General features: G+C 36.4%; 2 protein-coding genes across 2 annotated transcripts in view; one reads left to right on the plus strand and one right to left on the minus strand.

The window, feature by feature from the left end:
• VWC2L (von Willebrand factor C domain containing 2 like) overlaps window positions 1-16,679 on the plus strand; it is a gene marked incomplete at its 3' end in the record, with an annotated part of 153,904 nt that overhangs the window by 25,423 nt on the left and 111,802 nt on the right. The window lies entirely within an intron of this gene.
• LOC308622040 (ribonucleoside-diphosphate reductase subunit M2-like) lies at window positions 13,481-16,295 on the minus strand. The gene has a single exon (XM_081243091.1). The coding sequence runs from the start codon at window positions 16,253-16,255 to the stop codon at window positions 15,077-15,079; it is 1,179 nt and encodes a 392-aa protein (XP_081099217.1). The 5' UTR covers window positions 16,256-16,295; the 3' UTR covers window positions 13,481-15,076.

The following is a 16,679-nucleotide window of genomic DNA, read 5'->3' on the forward strand; positions in this document are numbered from 1 at the left end:
ATTTGCCCAGTATAGTGTAAACTATTTTTAAAGCATTGTACTATTTTCTTAGATTTGGAAAAAAAGCAACAAGAAGATAAACATCTACCCTCAGGATTCAAGGTAGAGGCAATAGATCCTAATTTGTAAACAGTCCTATAATATTTTCTATATTTTCTTAAATCTTCATAAATGTTGAAAAAATTTAGTTTGCACAAATGCGGACTATCTTGGCTGCCAAACTCTTTCTTCATACTAAGATTGATTTTTCTGCCTTCCTAAATTATAACTTGCCAAGAGTAAGAGACATTAAAGATATAAAATGAAAGTTTAAAGCAATAGATTCTACCACAAACAGTACTCAGCTAATATCAAAATCTTTGTTCTCAGATTAGAGCAAGAAAAAAAAAAAGCAGTACAATGATATATATGTAGGCATATGAAATTTTCCCAGAAAACAGTAGTTTACCAACGAAAATGTAACAATTGCCCTTACAAATAAGTATTTTTAATATTATAAAGTGCAAGGTAATCTGATCCCTAGATAAGTAATGATAGCCTTTTTATTCTCCATAATATAATTTGTAAGAATAAATATAAAGACTTATACTTCTAAAATATTTCTCTAATGATGTAAGAAAAAAGAAAGAAAATTTTTAATTTCTTGGTCTCAATGGTTACCTCAAGCAAGATTTTCCAGTGGTTATCAATAAATATAACCAAGCCATTAAAAATACTCCATTCTTATTAAAGTTAGTTTAGCACCAAGAAAAGTCTATTAATTTAGTCTGAATAAAATACAATAGAAACGTTAAGGAAAGATGTGAATGGCTGGGCATACACAAAACAGGAGGAGAAGGAGGAAAGTTATTTTTTATTTGAGGATGATTATGGTGATTCATATAGGAATTGACTGTTTTAAACAATTTTATTAAGCATCTGCTTCTCCCTTCTCTATAAATCTTCATGAGCTAGCAATCCAAATGCCTTCCTGAAAGATCTAACATTTCTAGATTGTTTTTCTTCCTCCAAGATTGTGTTACTTTGGCCTGTCTTTCAGCTCCAGTCCTTTCCATGGGAATTAATATTCTTTATGGTTTTTTGTTTTTATAATATGAAAAATAGGTTAGCACAGCACCTACTTAAAGAAAATAGTTCCATTTTGGAGTGTCATGTAAATATTTCAAATCTTCAGTAACTGACCATTCATTTAACTAGTGAAGTATTTGATCATTAGATCATCCAAAAGACTAACTGCATTTTTTTTTTTACATTTCATCTGTCAGTATGTCAGTGAGTTCTCTGTTTTCGTTGGAATATATAGTCAGTCATTATTCATGGTTCGGAAAAAAGGTCACTTCATGAAAATTGAAATAGAGAGGAACAACCCACAAAATCGTCCATGCACATTAAGTGAGGAGTTTACATATCCTTTTCAACTAAACTGAAGTTGTCATAAGCCCTGTTCAAATATTTAATTTCATATCCCTTACTCTCTTCCAGTTTAGTAGTGATACAAATAAAGAAGGAAATAGACTAGCCAAAAGGTAAATGGAAAGAAGACAGCAAAGGGATGGGAAGTGAACAAATAAGAGAGAGGACTTTAGAGCCATCCAACGCCTTCTAAAGGTGCTTGGGTAAAACGCTGCTTTGTGTTGACACATATAATATACAAAGAGCCCCTTGAAATAAATAAGAGAAAAATAATTCCACAGGGAAGAAAATAGGCAAAGGGTATACAAAGAAAATTCAGAGAAGAAAACCAAATGTCTAATAAATATATGAAAATACACTTAACCTCACAAGGGATCAGGGTGATAGAAATTAAAACAATGAGATACTAATATTGCATTGATAATAACTTGAGATTGATGATACCTCAAATCAGCAAAGATACTAAGAGTTGAGAAAATGTTGGAACAACTTTTAAGAAATTTGAAGTCAGCAGTTCTACTTTTTGTACTTTGTCCCACATTCATGCACTAAATTTCCACTGCATTTTAAGAGCATAAAGGTCGGAGAAATGTAATAGTACTTCAGTGGAGTAGTGAAAATATATTGCAGCCTTTAAAAAGATCCTACTAACATTTTTCACTGCTGTGTAAAATAAGCAAGGAGTGTATACTAGACTACAAATATTTTATACATAATATAGTAATGTGTTCTATATATAATTTGTACATTTTAAGTGATATATAAGACATTTTTATTTTTAACTGATATATAATTTTAAATAGATAGATATTACATTTATATGTACATAGGAAAAGAGCCAAATGTGGATACACAATAGAATATTAACAATGATTCAATGATTACTTTTAGGGAATAAAAGTGTCAAGGTAAAAGTAGGGGAGACAGGAGTTAATCTCTTTAAAATATTAAATCTTTACAGACTGATAATAAAAACAGCAGAAAAGTACACAAACAGGCAGTTAGCAAACAAAATACAAATATTCAAAAAATATAAAAATTATTCAACCTAACAAATTTGCTTTTTATTTTTTAAACCCTTCTTTATTATGTTTGTATGTAGCATAGGGAAAGTTCTGTAAGAATACGTGCCAAATTTTTAACAGTTATCCAGTGATCACAAGAGTAATTAAGGAGTAGAAGTGAGAATGTAGAAGCAGAGAACTTTAACTTTTTATTTCATGGGCCTATTTACTGAATGAATTTTCAAAAAACTATTTTTTATAAGTTAAAAGGTTTTACCAAACCTATAAAGAAAAGATAATTCTAATGTCATTTAAACTCTTCCAGAGGAGAGACAAGAACAGTTTTTTTCTGAAGTACAATACTGATACAAACCAAAGATTACAAACTAAGAAAAAGTAATGGGGATCTATTAAAACACAAAATCCCCAATCATATATTATATCACCCAATGGGTCTAGAGCAGCATTCTTCAATCAATCACATGAACCCTTCTGCTACAAAATATATGATAATTATACCAAGGAGATGGAATAAATACAGAGTCTCCCATCGTCTCAGGTCAGGTTTTAATCTCAGCTGAGTTTTGGTATCAAAATTGTGAAAAGACATTGGGTTTTCAGAGACTGTGGGAAAGGGACTGTATATTTGTGTTAGCAAACAGAGTTTAGCAGTTGGTTAAAATAATTGTGCATTCTGACAAAGTGGAGTTTACAAAGATAGTTCAAAATTAGGAACTCTATATTAATATAATTTATCCTACTACTAAATTCAAGAGAAAATCATATTATTTCTATATAAATATACACACACATATATAAAGATGACTAAAACTCTTGATAAAATAAGACTAACTGAATATAAAATATATTTACCTCAGCCCCAAAAGACAGAATCATGCTTAATAGGTACACATTAAAGGCATTCTTGATAAAGTCAGGAACAAGACAAGGCTGTCCACTATTATTCAAAATTTCAGATTGTAGATATGAACTAGCTACTATAATTAGAAAAGAAGGAATTCAGAGGAGAAAAATTGGGAGCCAAAACTACTACCATTTGCATATTATATGAGAGTATACTTGAAAAACCCAAGACTATAGACTAAAAACTGCTATAACAAAAACTTAGAAATATAGCAGGGTACAAAATGAGAATACAGAGCTCTCTCTCTCTCTCTCTCTCTCTCTCTATATATATATATATATATATATATATATATATATATAGGTACGTATATTATGAAAATAAAATTGTGGCATTGGTACATGATACAGAGATATCAATGGAATATAAGAAACTTCATAAACAGACCTAACATACATATGAAAATTGATACATGATAGATAAAATAGCATTTCAAATCAATGGGGGAAAGTTAATTTGTAGAAGAAATGGTGTTGGGACAACTGGATAGTTGCCTGAAAAAAATAATTTTAAAATCCTACATTATTTCATAATTCAAGAAAACTTTCAATTCAACAAAGATTTAAATATAAGCTATTTTCCCAAACAGTACAAGAAGAAAACCTAGACATTTGATTTTTAATCCTGAAGTGGCTAGATTTTAAAAACAAACAAAAAAATCTCCCCAAAGCAAACAAAACACCACTGTAAACAAATTAAAAACTAAGGGAAAATTAATCTTATATCGCAAAGGGTTTATGTCTCTCATAGATAAAGATCTCTTTGAAACTAATAAGGAGAAAGATCAACAACTCAATCTTAAAAATGGGCAAAGAACTTCAAAAGTTATTCCACAAAACCCAAAATTTCCTGAAACATACAAAAAATTGCTAAAAGGAAAATGCAAATTAAAATTTGATGCCAGTTTTTTACTTATGGATTGGCCAAATATCCTATAATTTAATAACCTACTTTGTTGTTGATACCCGTGGTAAAACAGGCAGCCTTTCACATCACTGGTGAATGTATGAATTTGTACAATCCCCATGGAAGGAAATTTGACAATATATGTCAAAATTAAAGTACATATATCTTTTATCTCAGCAACTCCACTTCTATTTACAGATGCGTGAAATGACAAATAATGTTGTTCATCTTCTATGTTGTACTTCAGATTTACTACTAATAAAGAATAATCAGAAAATTTGTAAAAAATAACTATAGATTTAAATTTCCTTTTAACATGCTATTAGTTGATAGTCAAAAAAGATAATTTCTTTCTTTAAATACTCAAATATTTTTATTGATTTATAATTTTACTAGCTTCTATTTACCTTTATGTTTTTCATCTCATATAATACATTTTAAACTAATTTCAAATGGCTCAAAACTGTGAAACTAATAGAAATCTACTCAGAATCAACAGATAATAGGCTACTTTAAAACATTAAAATAGATATTAATGTGTGGAGGACATATATATATATAGAGAGAGAGAGATTAAAAAGTCACAAAACCTTACTAAGAACTATTTTTTAAAATAGTAAGGAGCCATAACTGATTTTTAATGTGAAAACTGAAATTTGTTAGAATGCTATTTTTCTAATGATAAATGGAAATCTATCAAATTTTCCATGTAATGTAATTTTCTTTTGTAAGTTGGCAAAAGTTGGAAAATTTAAATACATGAAAAAGAATGTACTTGGTGGGCTTCCCTGGTAGCGCAGTGGCTGGGAATCCGCCTGCCAATGCAGGGGATGTGGGTTCGATCCCTGGTCCGGGAAGATCCCATATGCCACGGGGCAGCTAGCCCCGTGTGCCACAACTAACTGCTGAGCCCATGTGCCACAGCTACTAAAGCCAGCACGTGCCTAGAGCTGGAACTCCGCAACAAGAGAAGCCACCACAATGAGAAGCACATGCACCACAACGAAGAGTAGCCCCCGCTCACTGGAACTAGAGAAAGCCCCCGCGCAGCAACGAAGACCCAATGCAGCCAAAAATAAACAAATAAATAAATTTAAATTAAAAAAAAGAATGTACTTGGTACGTTTGGGGAATTCAATCTACCAGATATATTAAAATAATATGTAAAGGTATAATAGTTTTAAACAGTGTGATAGTGGAACAAAAATAAGTCGATAAATAGAACAGAAAATCAGAAAGTAATTCACATTTGTATCACAATCTAGCATACAATTAAGGTGACATCCAAGTGTCTGATGAAAGAATGTGTTATTCTAAAAGTAAAGGTTAATCATTTTTTACAAAAGTGAAATTACATTCCGGTATTACCCATTATACAAAAGTAACTATCAGTTGGATTAAAGATCTAAATCTAAAAAATGAGATCATAAAGGGATTTGTTTTTAACGTAAACATTAACTTACTCTTAGGATCAGGATGGTCTTCCTAAACATAAATGCAAATAAAGAATTTATAAAAGGAAAAATTAAAATTCAAATTAGATAACATATAATTTTATCCTTAAATTTCTTAATAAATTAACTTTGGAAAGGTAAGATGCAACAGGCACTCTCAAGCACTACTGATGAGAGTGTAAACCAATATATCTTCTCTGAAGGGCAGTAAAAGTGTGCAGACCTTTGATCCAGCAATGTGGCTTCTAGAAATTGATCAAAAATAAATAATCAGATAAGAATATAAACATGTTATATAGAGAGGTATTTATTACAGAGCTGTTTATAATAGCAAAATCTTGGAAAACCTGAAAGCTAAATATTTGACAATAAGGAGGTTGTTTAAAAAACCATAGGATATCTACATGGACTAACTACTAAAAAATTATTACAAACGATGTCATGGAAAACAAATTAAGGACATCTCCACAAAAAAACAAACAAAAAAAATTCATGTTCAGAGTATATTATTAAACTAGTAGGCCAGAAAGCACTATTTTAAAAATAATTTTGTTAAAAAGAAAATGTATGTATAGAAAAACACTGGAAGAAAATACTTCAAAAGGTTAATGGCACATAACTCTGAATAGTAGTAGCCTAATGAATGATTTTTACCTTTTTTCCCTTTGCTAGCCCCTAGTTTCTAAATTTCCTACAACAAATCTGCGTCATCCCTGTGATTTAAAATTACTATTTAAAGGAGAAAATAGAGGGCTTCCCTGGTGGCGCAGTGGTTGAGAATCTGCCTGCCAATGCAGGGGACACGGGTTCGAGCCCTGGTCTGGGAAGATCCCACATGCCGCGGAGCAACTGGGCCCGTGAGCCACAATTACTGAGCCTGCGCATCTGGAGTCTGTGCTCCGCAACAAGAGAGGCCGCGATAGTGAGAGGCCCATGCACCGCGATGAAGAGTGGCCCCCGTTTGCCACAACTGGAGAAAGCCCTCACACAGAAACGAAGACCCAACACAGCTATAAATAAATAAATAAAAATTAAAAATAAATAAATAAATAAACTCACTTGGAGTTGAATTCAGATAGACTGGAAAAGTATAAACAGAATTAACAGACTGCAACCCCCCAAGCACAATCGCCCACAGGCTCATGCCAAATTTTGAGACACAGCATCTGTGGCTGATTCAAGTACAGGTTTTCTGGTAAGAGGGCCTGGCTTTCTAGGTGTAGATAGCCAGAGGCAGAGCTGCAACTAAGATCACTGTAACAGTCTCACTCTAAAACATAAAAAAATAAAAATAAAATAAAATAAAAAATAAAGGAGAAAATAGAAAAATTCTTTAAAAAGATAATGTAAAATTTTTTCTATTTTTATGATTTAATAATCAATGACATGCCATTTATTAGAAATTGCACTGATTCCTTGTTATAATTTGTACTCTATAGTTAATTAACCAACTAATAATTCTACCACTTGACTTTCAAATCCTTTAACTGTGAGATTCTTTGTAAAGAATTTGGAAAACATCACTGCCCATTTTATGTACCTATTAGGGTAATTGTTAAAGTATTCACTTAAGTCTATGCATTTACATTTTCATGAAGATATTTTGCAAACTCAGCCTTTTAAGTTTGAAAATTAGATGCAAGTCTTTCACCTTAATTTGATATTTTCTCACTTCCTCTTAGGGAGACAATTAGTAACAAATGAAACACAGACATTAAACAAACACACTGAAGATGAAAAATTTTCAGGCACTTGCACATATCCATTGGCTACAGAGCCCTGAAATAGTTTGTGATGAAAGCATACCCTATGAAGGGCAATTTCAAAGCCTGCATTTCATTGACTTCATAACTGAAAGTCAGAATTATCATATTCGTATAAAGTAGATGTCAAAACAGAGTAATTATAAATAGCTCTTTTAATGAGCCACAATTTCCTATTGCTTTCATAAAGCTTCCTCCAAAGTATGAAAGGAAATATTTTTATGTTGTCTTAAACCAACAGGATTCCTTCTCAATTCATCAGCAAATTAGATTTCAAAAAGATTATTTGACAAAGTTGACACAATGAAAATTAATGCCACATTCATTTCCTGCTAATTGCATCTCTACTTAATTATCGGGGCCCCCCAGTCCTTCAGAAAATGAAGGGAAAAAGACCAACAACTGCAAAAATGAGAACTTTTCTCTTTTTTCTCCTCAACATATAGGAAATGCTTAGGGACTACTTTTTCCCTATGTAATCATCTAGAACGTTGGGTCTGGTCCTCCCACAAAGCACACACTCCTAGGTGAGAAGAGACATGTTAAGAAGTAGAGCTCACACCTTCCAATACCACGTAGTATTCTGATGTTCAGTGCACCACCCCAAAGGGAGCCTACGGGCCCTGAAGAAGGGTAATGCGCACACATGTACTGAATGTCTCATTCTTACACATTCAGATAACCTCACAGATAATCTAGTTCAAAAACAGTAGGTTGGCAGAGGGTTGAATAAATCTCCCCAAACTGCCCATGCATTTCTATTCTTAACCCCACCTTCTCTCTTATTCTTGAGCCTCTCTTCAACTATGTTTTTATAGAATAGTGCTGACTTCTAGGATTGTATACAGTAATCTCTAATAAAACACCTCTGAACTGTGGATGATGGCAAAAGGGCAACTGGGATCACTAACATATTTATAGTTGGATGCCCCTGAAATGAGAAAAGGGAAATGGGAAGTTCTTGCATGCATACTTATTTTGCTTACACTAGCTTCATTTGTACAATCCTTAGGAGTTGGATTTGATTCTAAGAGTTAATTGAAGGGGGTGGGGTCTGACGGGAAAGCCAAGGCATTTGGTCTTGCCAAGTCTTATCTAAGGGAGGCTTGAGTCGTTGGCCATGGGAGAGCCTCCCTGAGGGAGCAACACAACTGCTTGTGTCAGGAGTATGGGGCTGCCGTTCCATAATGACCCCCAAGCTCTTGCTCACACAGTCCAGGCATCCGTGTAGCTCTCAGAGGCACCCAGAGACCAATGGGTCACTACCGATGATGAAGGCACAAAGTAAGGCAGAGTTTCCCTTCATCCAAACCTCCTTCCTGAGGTAGACGCGTTAGAAAGTTGCATTCCCTCCTTTAAGTCATGTCTTTGCCATGTAGAAACTCAGGATTTTCAGATGCAGGAAAGGCCATGTCCATCCACCGGCACCCCTTTTCCCCTTCACTAATTACTAGTGTAAACCTTGTGCAGTCAGACTAAAACAAAACAAGGTTGCCATGCAAGTTGTGTTCCTTGACCTGCTTTGAATGAGTGTCTTCTAAAGCACTGGGCAAGATGAGCCTGGGGGGCCTCGAGGAAGGTATTGCTCTATCTTCCTCAGAAGTTTCAGAGGTCTGAAGCAAGAGCATCTAACAGACTCGTCTCAGAGGCACAGATTCCCTTTCTTACAGATAAGACCAAACTTCTTGGGATTCTATATCCCACGTCACTGGTAAAGACGGGATCCAGAATTCTGGGTCCTCTTGAAAAGATCCTAACACCTCCCTGGCCAGCAATCACAGCCTCATCCTCATCGTTGGGCTTGAGACACTTAGGACTGATTTCTCCCTGCTTAGCTCAGACCCCACCAGGAGCCCAGGACCACCAAGTCACCCCTCATCCCCAGGACTCTGATCTCCATATGGTGCTATGAGCTGAGAGGTAACACCCCAAGTCACCACTTTCCAGTCCTGGCCTCTGATTTTTAGTTCTCTGTCACACCTACTGCCACCTGAATTGTATATATTTTACTTATTTAGTTGCTTGTCTCCCCTGTTCACAGAAGTATAAAGTTCGTGCAAAGATTTTTGTCTCTTTTGTTCACTGTTGTATTCCTACTACCTACAACACATTGTAGGTGCAAATGTATGTGAATAAATGAATGAATGCACACCTGTATTGTGCCTTTGGAAGAGCCAAAATTAAATAAGAAAATTGATTCTTTGAGTTCTTTTAGCTTCTCTTTTGAAAAGTCTGTCTTCTATTTCACAGAGAAGAGCTTTCAAATGGAGAGCTTAGGAGGCATCGTGTGGTGGGAAGGAGGGTGCTTATCAGATTTTTTTCCTAATTAAGTTTGCTTTAATTTACCACTAGGATTAGTGGTACATATATTGATAGGATGCATATCAAGGTGATCTAGTAGAGACAGACTGGTTTCCAGGGGAAACTGTGTCAGCTTGATATTTTACTGCTTGATAACCTTGCTAGGGACACCTAACTTCTGTTTCTTAAGAAATGACTGCATGTAACCTATGAGTCACTTCAGTGCAAAATTAATGTAATGTTTTAGCCAGTATTATCTACAATGATATATTTCATCTAACAATAGGGATTGGACTATTTACAAGTTAAGGAAGCCTCGAGCATTGACTGAATATGTGATTTGTCAGCATTTGGTAAAGGGAGTCAGAAAATGGGACTTGATATCAGGGCAGAGGGAGAACTGATTGCAGGGAATAATATTTCATTTTAGAAATCAAACTGTGCAACTGAAAAAGATATCAGAAATGTGGCATAAAACCGGGACAAAGGAAACTTGCTAACCAATATCTTTTCTGGCATATAGTGATTGGGAAACTCTCTAAGGATGGCTGAGGCTGAGGTAGGAAGCCCTTGCAGTAAGACCTCTGATGTTTAAATGTAGCTCTGAGCTGCTTCAAATCAAACCCTCAGAAATGTTAAACCTCTTTTGAAACATATTTATGGTTGGTTGCCCCTCAATTGAGAAAAAGGAAATGGGAAGTTCCTGCATGCATACTTATCTTGCTTACACACTAGCTTCATTTGTACAAGGTGATGGCAAAGAGCAGCCAGTAATGCTGCTGCTGCTCCGGGTAGTAACTAGCCAGGCCTGAGTCCTCTCCTCCTTTCACCCATCACTTTTATTCATTCTGCAGAAAGGTCCATAGAGCAACATACCTGCCTTCTGGAAGGCTAAGCTCAGTTAGTTTCCAACAACATTAAATAACAAAATAGTTGGCAGTGTAGTATCCAAATCTTAAAAGCCTGTTCATTCCATCTTTCTGTGTTGGGATTTAAAACAGAGGTAAGATGCAGGGCACCAGGGGCTGATGGCCTGTTTGAAGATGTGGGATTCTCAGTGTCTGTTTTATCCTACCCACTTTGATTTGATTTGATGATTTCTTTAAGAATGGAGATAGATGACAGTAAGCAGCAGCAAAGGAAGAAAACTGCAGTGTAGAGGAGGGCATGCAAGCCTCTCAAGCCAGGTGGATGGCAAAAAACTTAACTGGATTCTGTTTTAACTCCCAGTAAATGCAATAGTCAGATTCCTAAGCTCAGTGAAGTAATCAGCCACCATGCAATGTCATCTGAGATGTACTGAAAGCTGTTCAACCCATCAAAAATAGTGCCCCTTCTAGCCCGCCAACGTACATGTCCACATACACATTCATACATACTTTCATGCTCATAATTTCTTTTATTTTTTAAATTTTCGTAATTAATGTCACTAAAAACTTGAGAAAAATAGCTAGTACATCAGGTATTAATGACACCAATTAAGTCACATATATTTTTCTTGGGTTTACCAGATGACTAGATCATCAAACATAGGCCCAGTTAGTTTAAATGTGGGGAAGAGTAAACCCGGGATAACAGGGAAACCGTAGGAAGGTACTGTACCAGAGAAAGAGAGAACGCCTGACACAGGTGCCTTTAGGGTGAGAGAGGGAGCCATGAACGCTGGGAGGTTGAAATGAACCGACATGTCTGCTGATGGTGCATGTTGAGGGAAATAGTTGCCTTTTTCATATGTTTCCTCAATGACTGATCTAATACTAATAATTAACCTAACAACTAAGAGTAGCACTAGCTTTCATTTATTGCAGGGGAGAAAACTGAGACTAAAGTATATAAATTACCATCCAATATACAGCTGATATTTGAACCATGCTCTATCCAACTTCAAAGCCATAGTGTCTAACCACTTGTTCTCAAAGTAGCCCTGGGCCAGCAACATCACCATTATCTAGAAACTAGTCAGAAATGCACATGTCTGAGCCCATCCCAAATCTACAGAATCAGAAATTTTGGGAGTGGGACCCAACATTCTGTGCCTTAACAAGGCTTCTAGGTGATTCTGATGCTCAAAGTTTGAGAACCATGGACTTCTTCACAGGTGTCTGTTAGGGAGTCTGTTCTCTTTCAAATAAAGGATGTGTGTGTTGGGGGAAGCTAGGGGAGTAAAAGGTGAATAATTGTTAGTCAGTGGTATCGGAGATAATGTTATACCAGGACAAGAAGTAAGACAAGGCTGGAAAGGAAGGGTTAGACACAAAATGCCCTGGAGTCAAAGCAAGGGCACTTAGGTTGGAGAGGATCCAGGAATGGTAAACCCAAATAGGGGCAAATGCAGGTCCCCCAGGGCCTAGAAGTGATGTAGGCAGGACATACCAGGAGGATGATATTCAAGGTAAGCTGTCAAGAATGGTCGCACCCAAAGAGATTTCTTAATAACAAAGCCGTGATCATTGAGAACGAAATTCAACTGATTTTTAAAGGCAGCAAAAGTCACTAAGGAAGGCACCGTAATGAAGGGAAAGGCAATGTGAGACACTGATCTACTATGAAGTGATTGTTTCAAATAAATTATTTTCTGAATTTAAGTTACGAAAACAATTAACATTTTATAAGTCATAAATATATTTAAGAATATTTTAATCCCTTTAAATAGCTGTGTCAACGTCTAATTGACATAAAATGAACTCCACATTTTTTAAGTGTACAATTTGATGTTTTGACATATGTATACCTGTGAAACTATTATTATAGTTGGGAAAGTGCCCATACCTATTACTCCCAAAACTTTCCTCATGTTCCTTTGTAATCCTTCCCTTTAGCTCTTCTCTGCCCCATCCCAACCCAGGCAACCTCTGTTCTGCTTTCTGTCATTATACATAAATTTGCATTTCTTAGAACTTGGTATACATGTAATTGTTCAATATGTACTCTCTTGTCTGAATTCTTTCATTCAGCATGATTATTTTGAAATTCATTCATGTAGTGTGTATCCTAATTCACTTCTTCTTCATTTCTGAATGGTACCCAATTATATAGATACACCACCATATAATTTATCCATTCACTTGTTGATGGACATTGGACTGTTTCCAGTTTTTGATTATTACAAATAAAGCTGTCAAACATTCTCGCACAAGTCTTTTTATGGATATATGCTTTATTTTCTATTGTGAAAATACCTAGAAGTGGAATACTAGATCATATGGTATGTGTATATTTCACAATTTTTTCTTTAATGCCAAACTATTTCAGAGTGGCTGTATTATTTGAAATTTCCATCAAAAATGTGTGAGAATGCCTATTCCTGTACCTGTCACCAGTGCTTGGGATCATCAGTCCTGTTTAATTTTGGCTACTCTAATAGAAGTGTATTATTATTCTATTATGGTTTTTTTTTTTTGGACATGAGAACGGTTTTATTTAAATCACTGACACCTGCGCAGTACTCAACATCAGGACTCTGAAATGCTTTAGACAAAATGTTTCCCTTTAAACAGATTAAAAAACCGAATCTTAGTTGGCAGAAGCTAGTGCTTGTATCACACAGCTAATGGGAGGTAGAATCCCAAGATCTGCTTCCAAGTGCCACCTGCACCTGACAACGCCAGGCAAAGTGTTTATTTTTGTGTTGCACAAGTGTAAGGACCGTAAAATCTAGATTAACTTTATAACAATAATTTAAAAGGTAGAAAAGGGTCCCATACTACAGAAGTGTTTAAATTGACTATTTTACCATTTATATTAATACAATAAATGAAGAAAACTGACAGTAGAACAGGCCAGTGGTCAGCCAACACACAACACAATGTGTTAACAAACACGGCCAAAGGATCGGTGTGTGTCATGCATTACCTTCCACGTAACATCTTTTTTGGAGGCGGGAGGGAACAGAAAGGCAGATGGATTCAAACTAGCCCTATTAAATATATCTATTAAGTTTATACTTTCTCTGAAATTAATTTTTGAGTGGAACATGTATTAATTATTCACATAACACCAGCTTTCTACTGAAGTTTAAGAATCCAGTAGATGATGCTCATATTTACACAAATCCTAGGAGCAATTGCACGGAACAATATTCACTCAATCAATTACGAACTGCAAAACAATACTGGGTAATTATTTCAAAGTATGAACTACAGATATGACATAAAAAAAATAGCAGAACAACTTTCTAACTTAAAGTACAAATGGTTAAGTCAACAGTACCTACTTACACACAAATTAAACAAAATCAGAATAAACACTCAACTTTTAGGAGAAGCAATTTCAGTCCTGGTTTTACCACTTAATAGGAGAAAGATCTTACGTGGGTCCTTTCATTCAGGGATGATTTGAAAACCAATTTACAAAGTTAATATCTTGGATCCCAGCTAGGAAAACTCTTCAAGGACCTTTCATACTAACTTGAAGTTGGGGGACATACAATTTGAGAAATTAAATGATACCGCCCCCATGCACACCCAGGTTACCCACAGTGAGTCCGGATCACACTTCAGTTCCTAATGACCTAAGTTAATAGTCTCCTTTCTCCACATCTCTTACCCTGCAATACTCGACGTGGGCTACAGAACACAAAACCAACCTGTGTTCTGTGTGGCACCACCTGGCTGATACTGATACCTAAGTGTGCACAGGACTGAGTTTAAAAGCTCTTCAATTTATCAAAGAAAAGAAAGAATAAAAATAACACCCTTAGTTTACACAGGTTTAACCTACGTTGATCACCTAGTAAATCTTGAATTGGCCCCCGTTAGTGGTAAATAGAATACTTTTGTATTTGGTATAGAAACCAACAAATTTAGGTTAAATCAAGCCTTCACCCTGACAGTACAAACTATGTTTATTTGTGTGTAAAGTGCCAGTTCTATATACAAATCATAAGTAAACTTTAAAATCTGCTTTAAAATCTGAAGCAGTGAGTTTGATGTCTTCCTACTGCCTTGTGGTAGTAACTGTTTAATCCTGCTGGATCAAACTTGCTTGACTCCCCACACTTTGAGGCCAAGGAAGGTGCTGTTAAGAGCCAGGGTGAAGTCGTGTACAGCCAGCCTGCTTGCAAACGCCAAACATGGACAAGATCTTTCATAAGAATCCGAGTAGCTTCTGTCTATGCTTTCAACCTAGGTGACCCCACTAGCATTAACAGGATTGACTTTGAGGTAGCTACACAGTTTTAAACATGCCATTAATGAACTTTATGAGCGATTTATGGTGTAGCCGGTTAATACAGTTCAAGTAGCTGATTTCTCTTTTGATGAGAAGGAAAAAAAGAAAAACCAGCAAAATAAGAGCACATCTTCAGTTCGCTTAGAAGTCAGCATCCAAGGTAAAGGAATTCTCTGTCGGACTGGACATCACTCCCATCCTCTGATACTTGCCTACTCTCTTCTCAAAGAAGTTAGTCTTCCCTTCCAGTGAAATATTCTCCATAAAGTCAAATGGATTTTCTACTCTGAAAACCTTGCTAAAACCCAGCTCCAGCATAAGTCTGTCTGCCACGAATTCGATGTACTGCTTCATCAAAGTGCAATTCATCCCAATGAGCTTCACTGGCAGGGCCTCCGTCAGGAACTCCTGTTCTATCCTAACTGCATCGACGATTATTTCTTTGACTCTCTGCTCCGAAGGTTTGTGTAGCAGGTGTTTGAACATCAGGCAGGCAAAGTCACAGTGTAAACCCTCGTCTCTGCTAATAAGTTCATTGGAAAATGTGAGGCAGGGCATCAGTCCTCGTTTTTTGAGCCAGAATATCGATGCAAAAGAACCAGAAAAGAAGATTCCTTCCACTGCGGCAAAGGCTACGACTCGTTCTCCATACCTAGCCTCTTTGTCCCCAATCCAGCACAAGGCCCAATCTGCCTTCTTCTTTACACAAGGCATTGTCTCAATGGCGCTGAAGAGAAATTCCCTTTCTTTGGAATCTTTAATGTAAGTGTCAATGAGGAGACTATACATTTCAGAATGGATGTTTTCCATGGCAATTTGGAAGCCATAGAAACAACGGGCTTCCGTAATCTGAACTTCCTGGCTAAACCGCTCCACCAAGTTTTCATTTACTATGCCATCACTTGCTGCAAAGAAGGCCAGAACATGCGAAATGAAATATCTCTCCTCAGGCTTCAGGGCTTCCCAGTGCTGCATGTCCTTGGAAAGGTCCACCTCCTCAGCTGTCCAAAAGGAAGCCTCAGCTTTCTTATACATCTGCCAAATATCATGGTATTCTATAGGAAAGATGACAAAGCGGCGGGGGTTTTCTTTCAGAAGTGGTTCATCCTCCACACTGGGGGCAGATAGCTTAGGGTTCGGCTCGGCGGGCTCCTGGAAGATCCTCCTCGCGGTCTTGCTGGCCAGCACGCGGGTCCCGCTGAGGGACGGGGGAGTGTTCTCCTTGTCCGCCAGGCTGAGCCCCTTCATAGGCGAGAGCTGGTGGGGATGCTGCTGCTGCGGGTCAGCGATGGTGGCGAGCGGGACGCGGACGGAGAGCATGGCTGCATACGATTCGGCAAGGTGGGGCTGCGCGCAGGTCCGGGAATCTATTATGGTTTTAAATTGCATTTTTCTAATGGCTAGTGATGTTGAGCATCTTTTCATATGCTAATTTTCCATCTGTATATCTGCTTTAGAGAAATGTCTGTTCGAATCTTTTGCCACTTTTTTAAAGTTGGGTTTTTGTTTCTGTATTATTGAGTTTCCAGAGTTCTTTATATGTTCTAGAGACAAGTTCTTTATTAGACATATGATTTGCAAATATTTTCTTCCAGTCTGTGGTATGTCTTTTCATTCCCTTAACAGTGTCATTTGAAGAGCAAAAGTTTTTAATTATGACAAATTCCAATTTATCAGTGTTTTCTTTTATAAATTTTGCTTTTAGTGTTGTAACGAAGAAATCTTGGCCTAACCCAGAGTCAAA

Source organism: Mesoplodon bidens (genome assembly GCF_964165515.1).
Source record: "Mesoplodon bidens genome assembly, chromosome: 8".
Lineage (NCBI taxonomy): Eukaryota > Metazoa > Chordata > Mammalia > Artiodactyla > Ziphiidae > Mesoplodon > Mesoplodon bidens.

Bases quoted from the DNA above. Each gene is read 5' to 3' on its own strand.
- LOC308622040 (XM_081243091.1), bottom strand. From the start codon at position 16,255: ATGCTCTCCGTCCGCGTCCCGCTCGCCACCATCGCTGACCCGCAGCAG.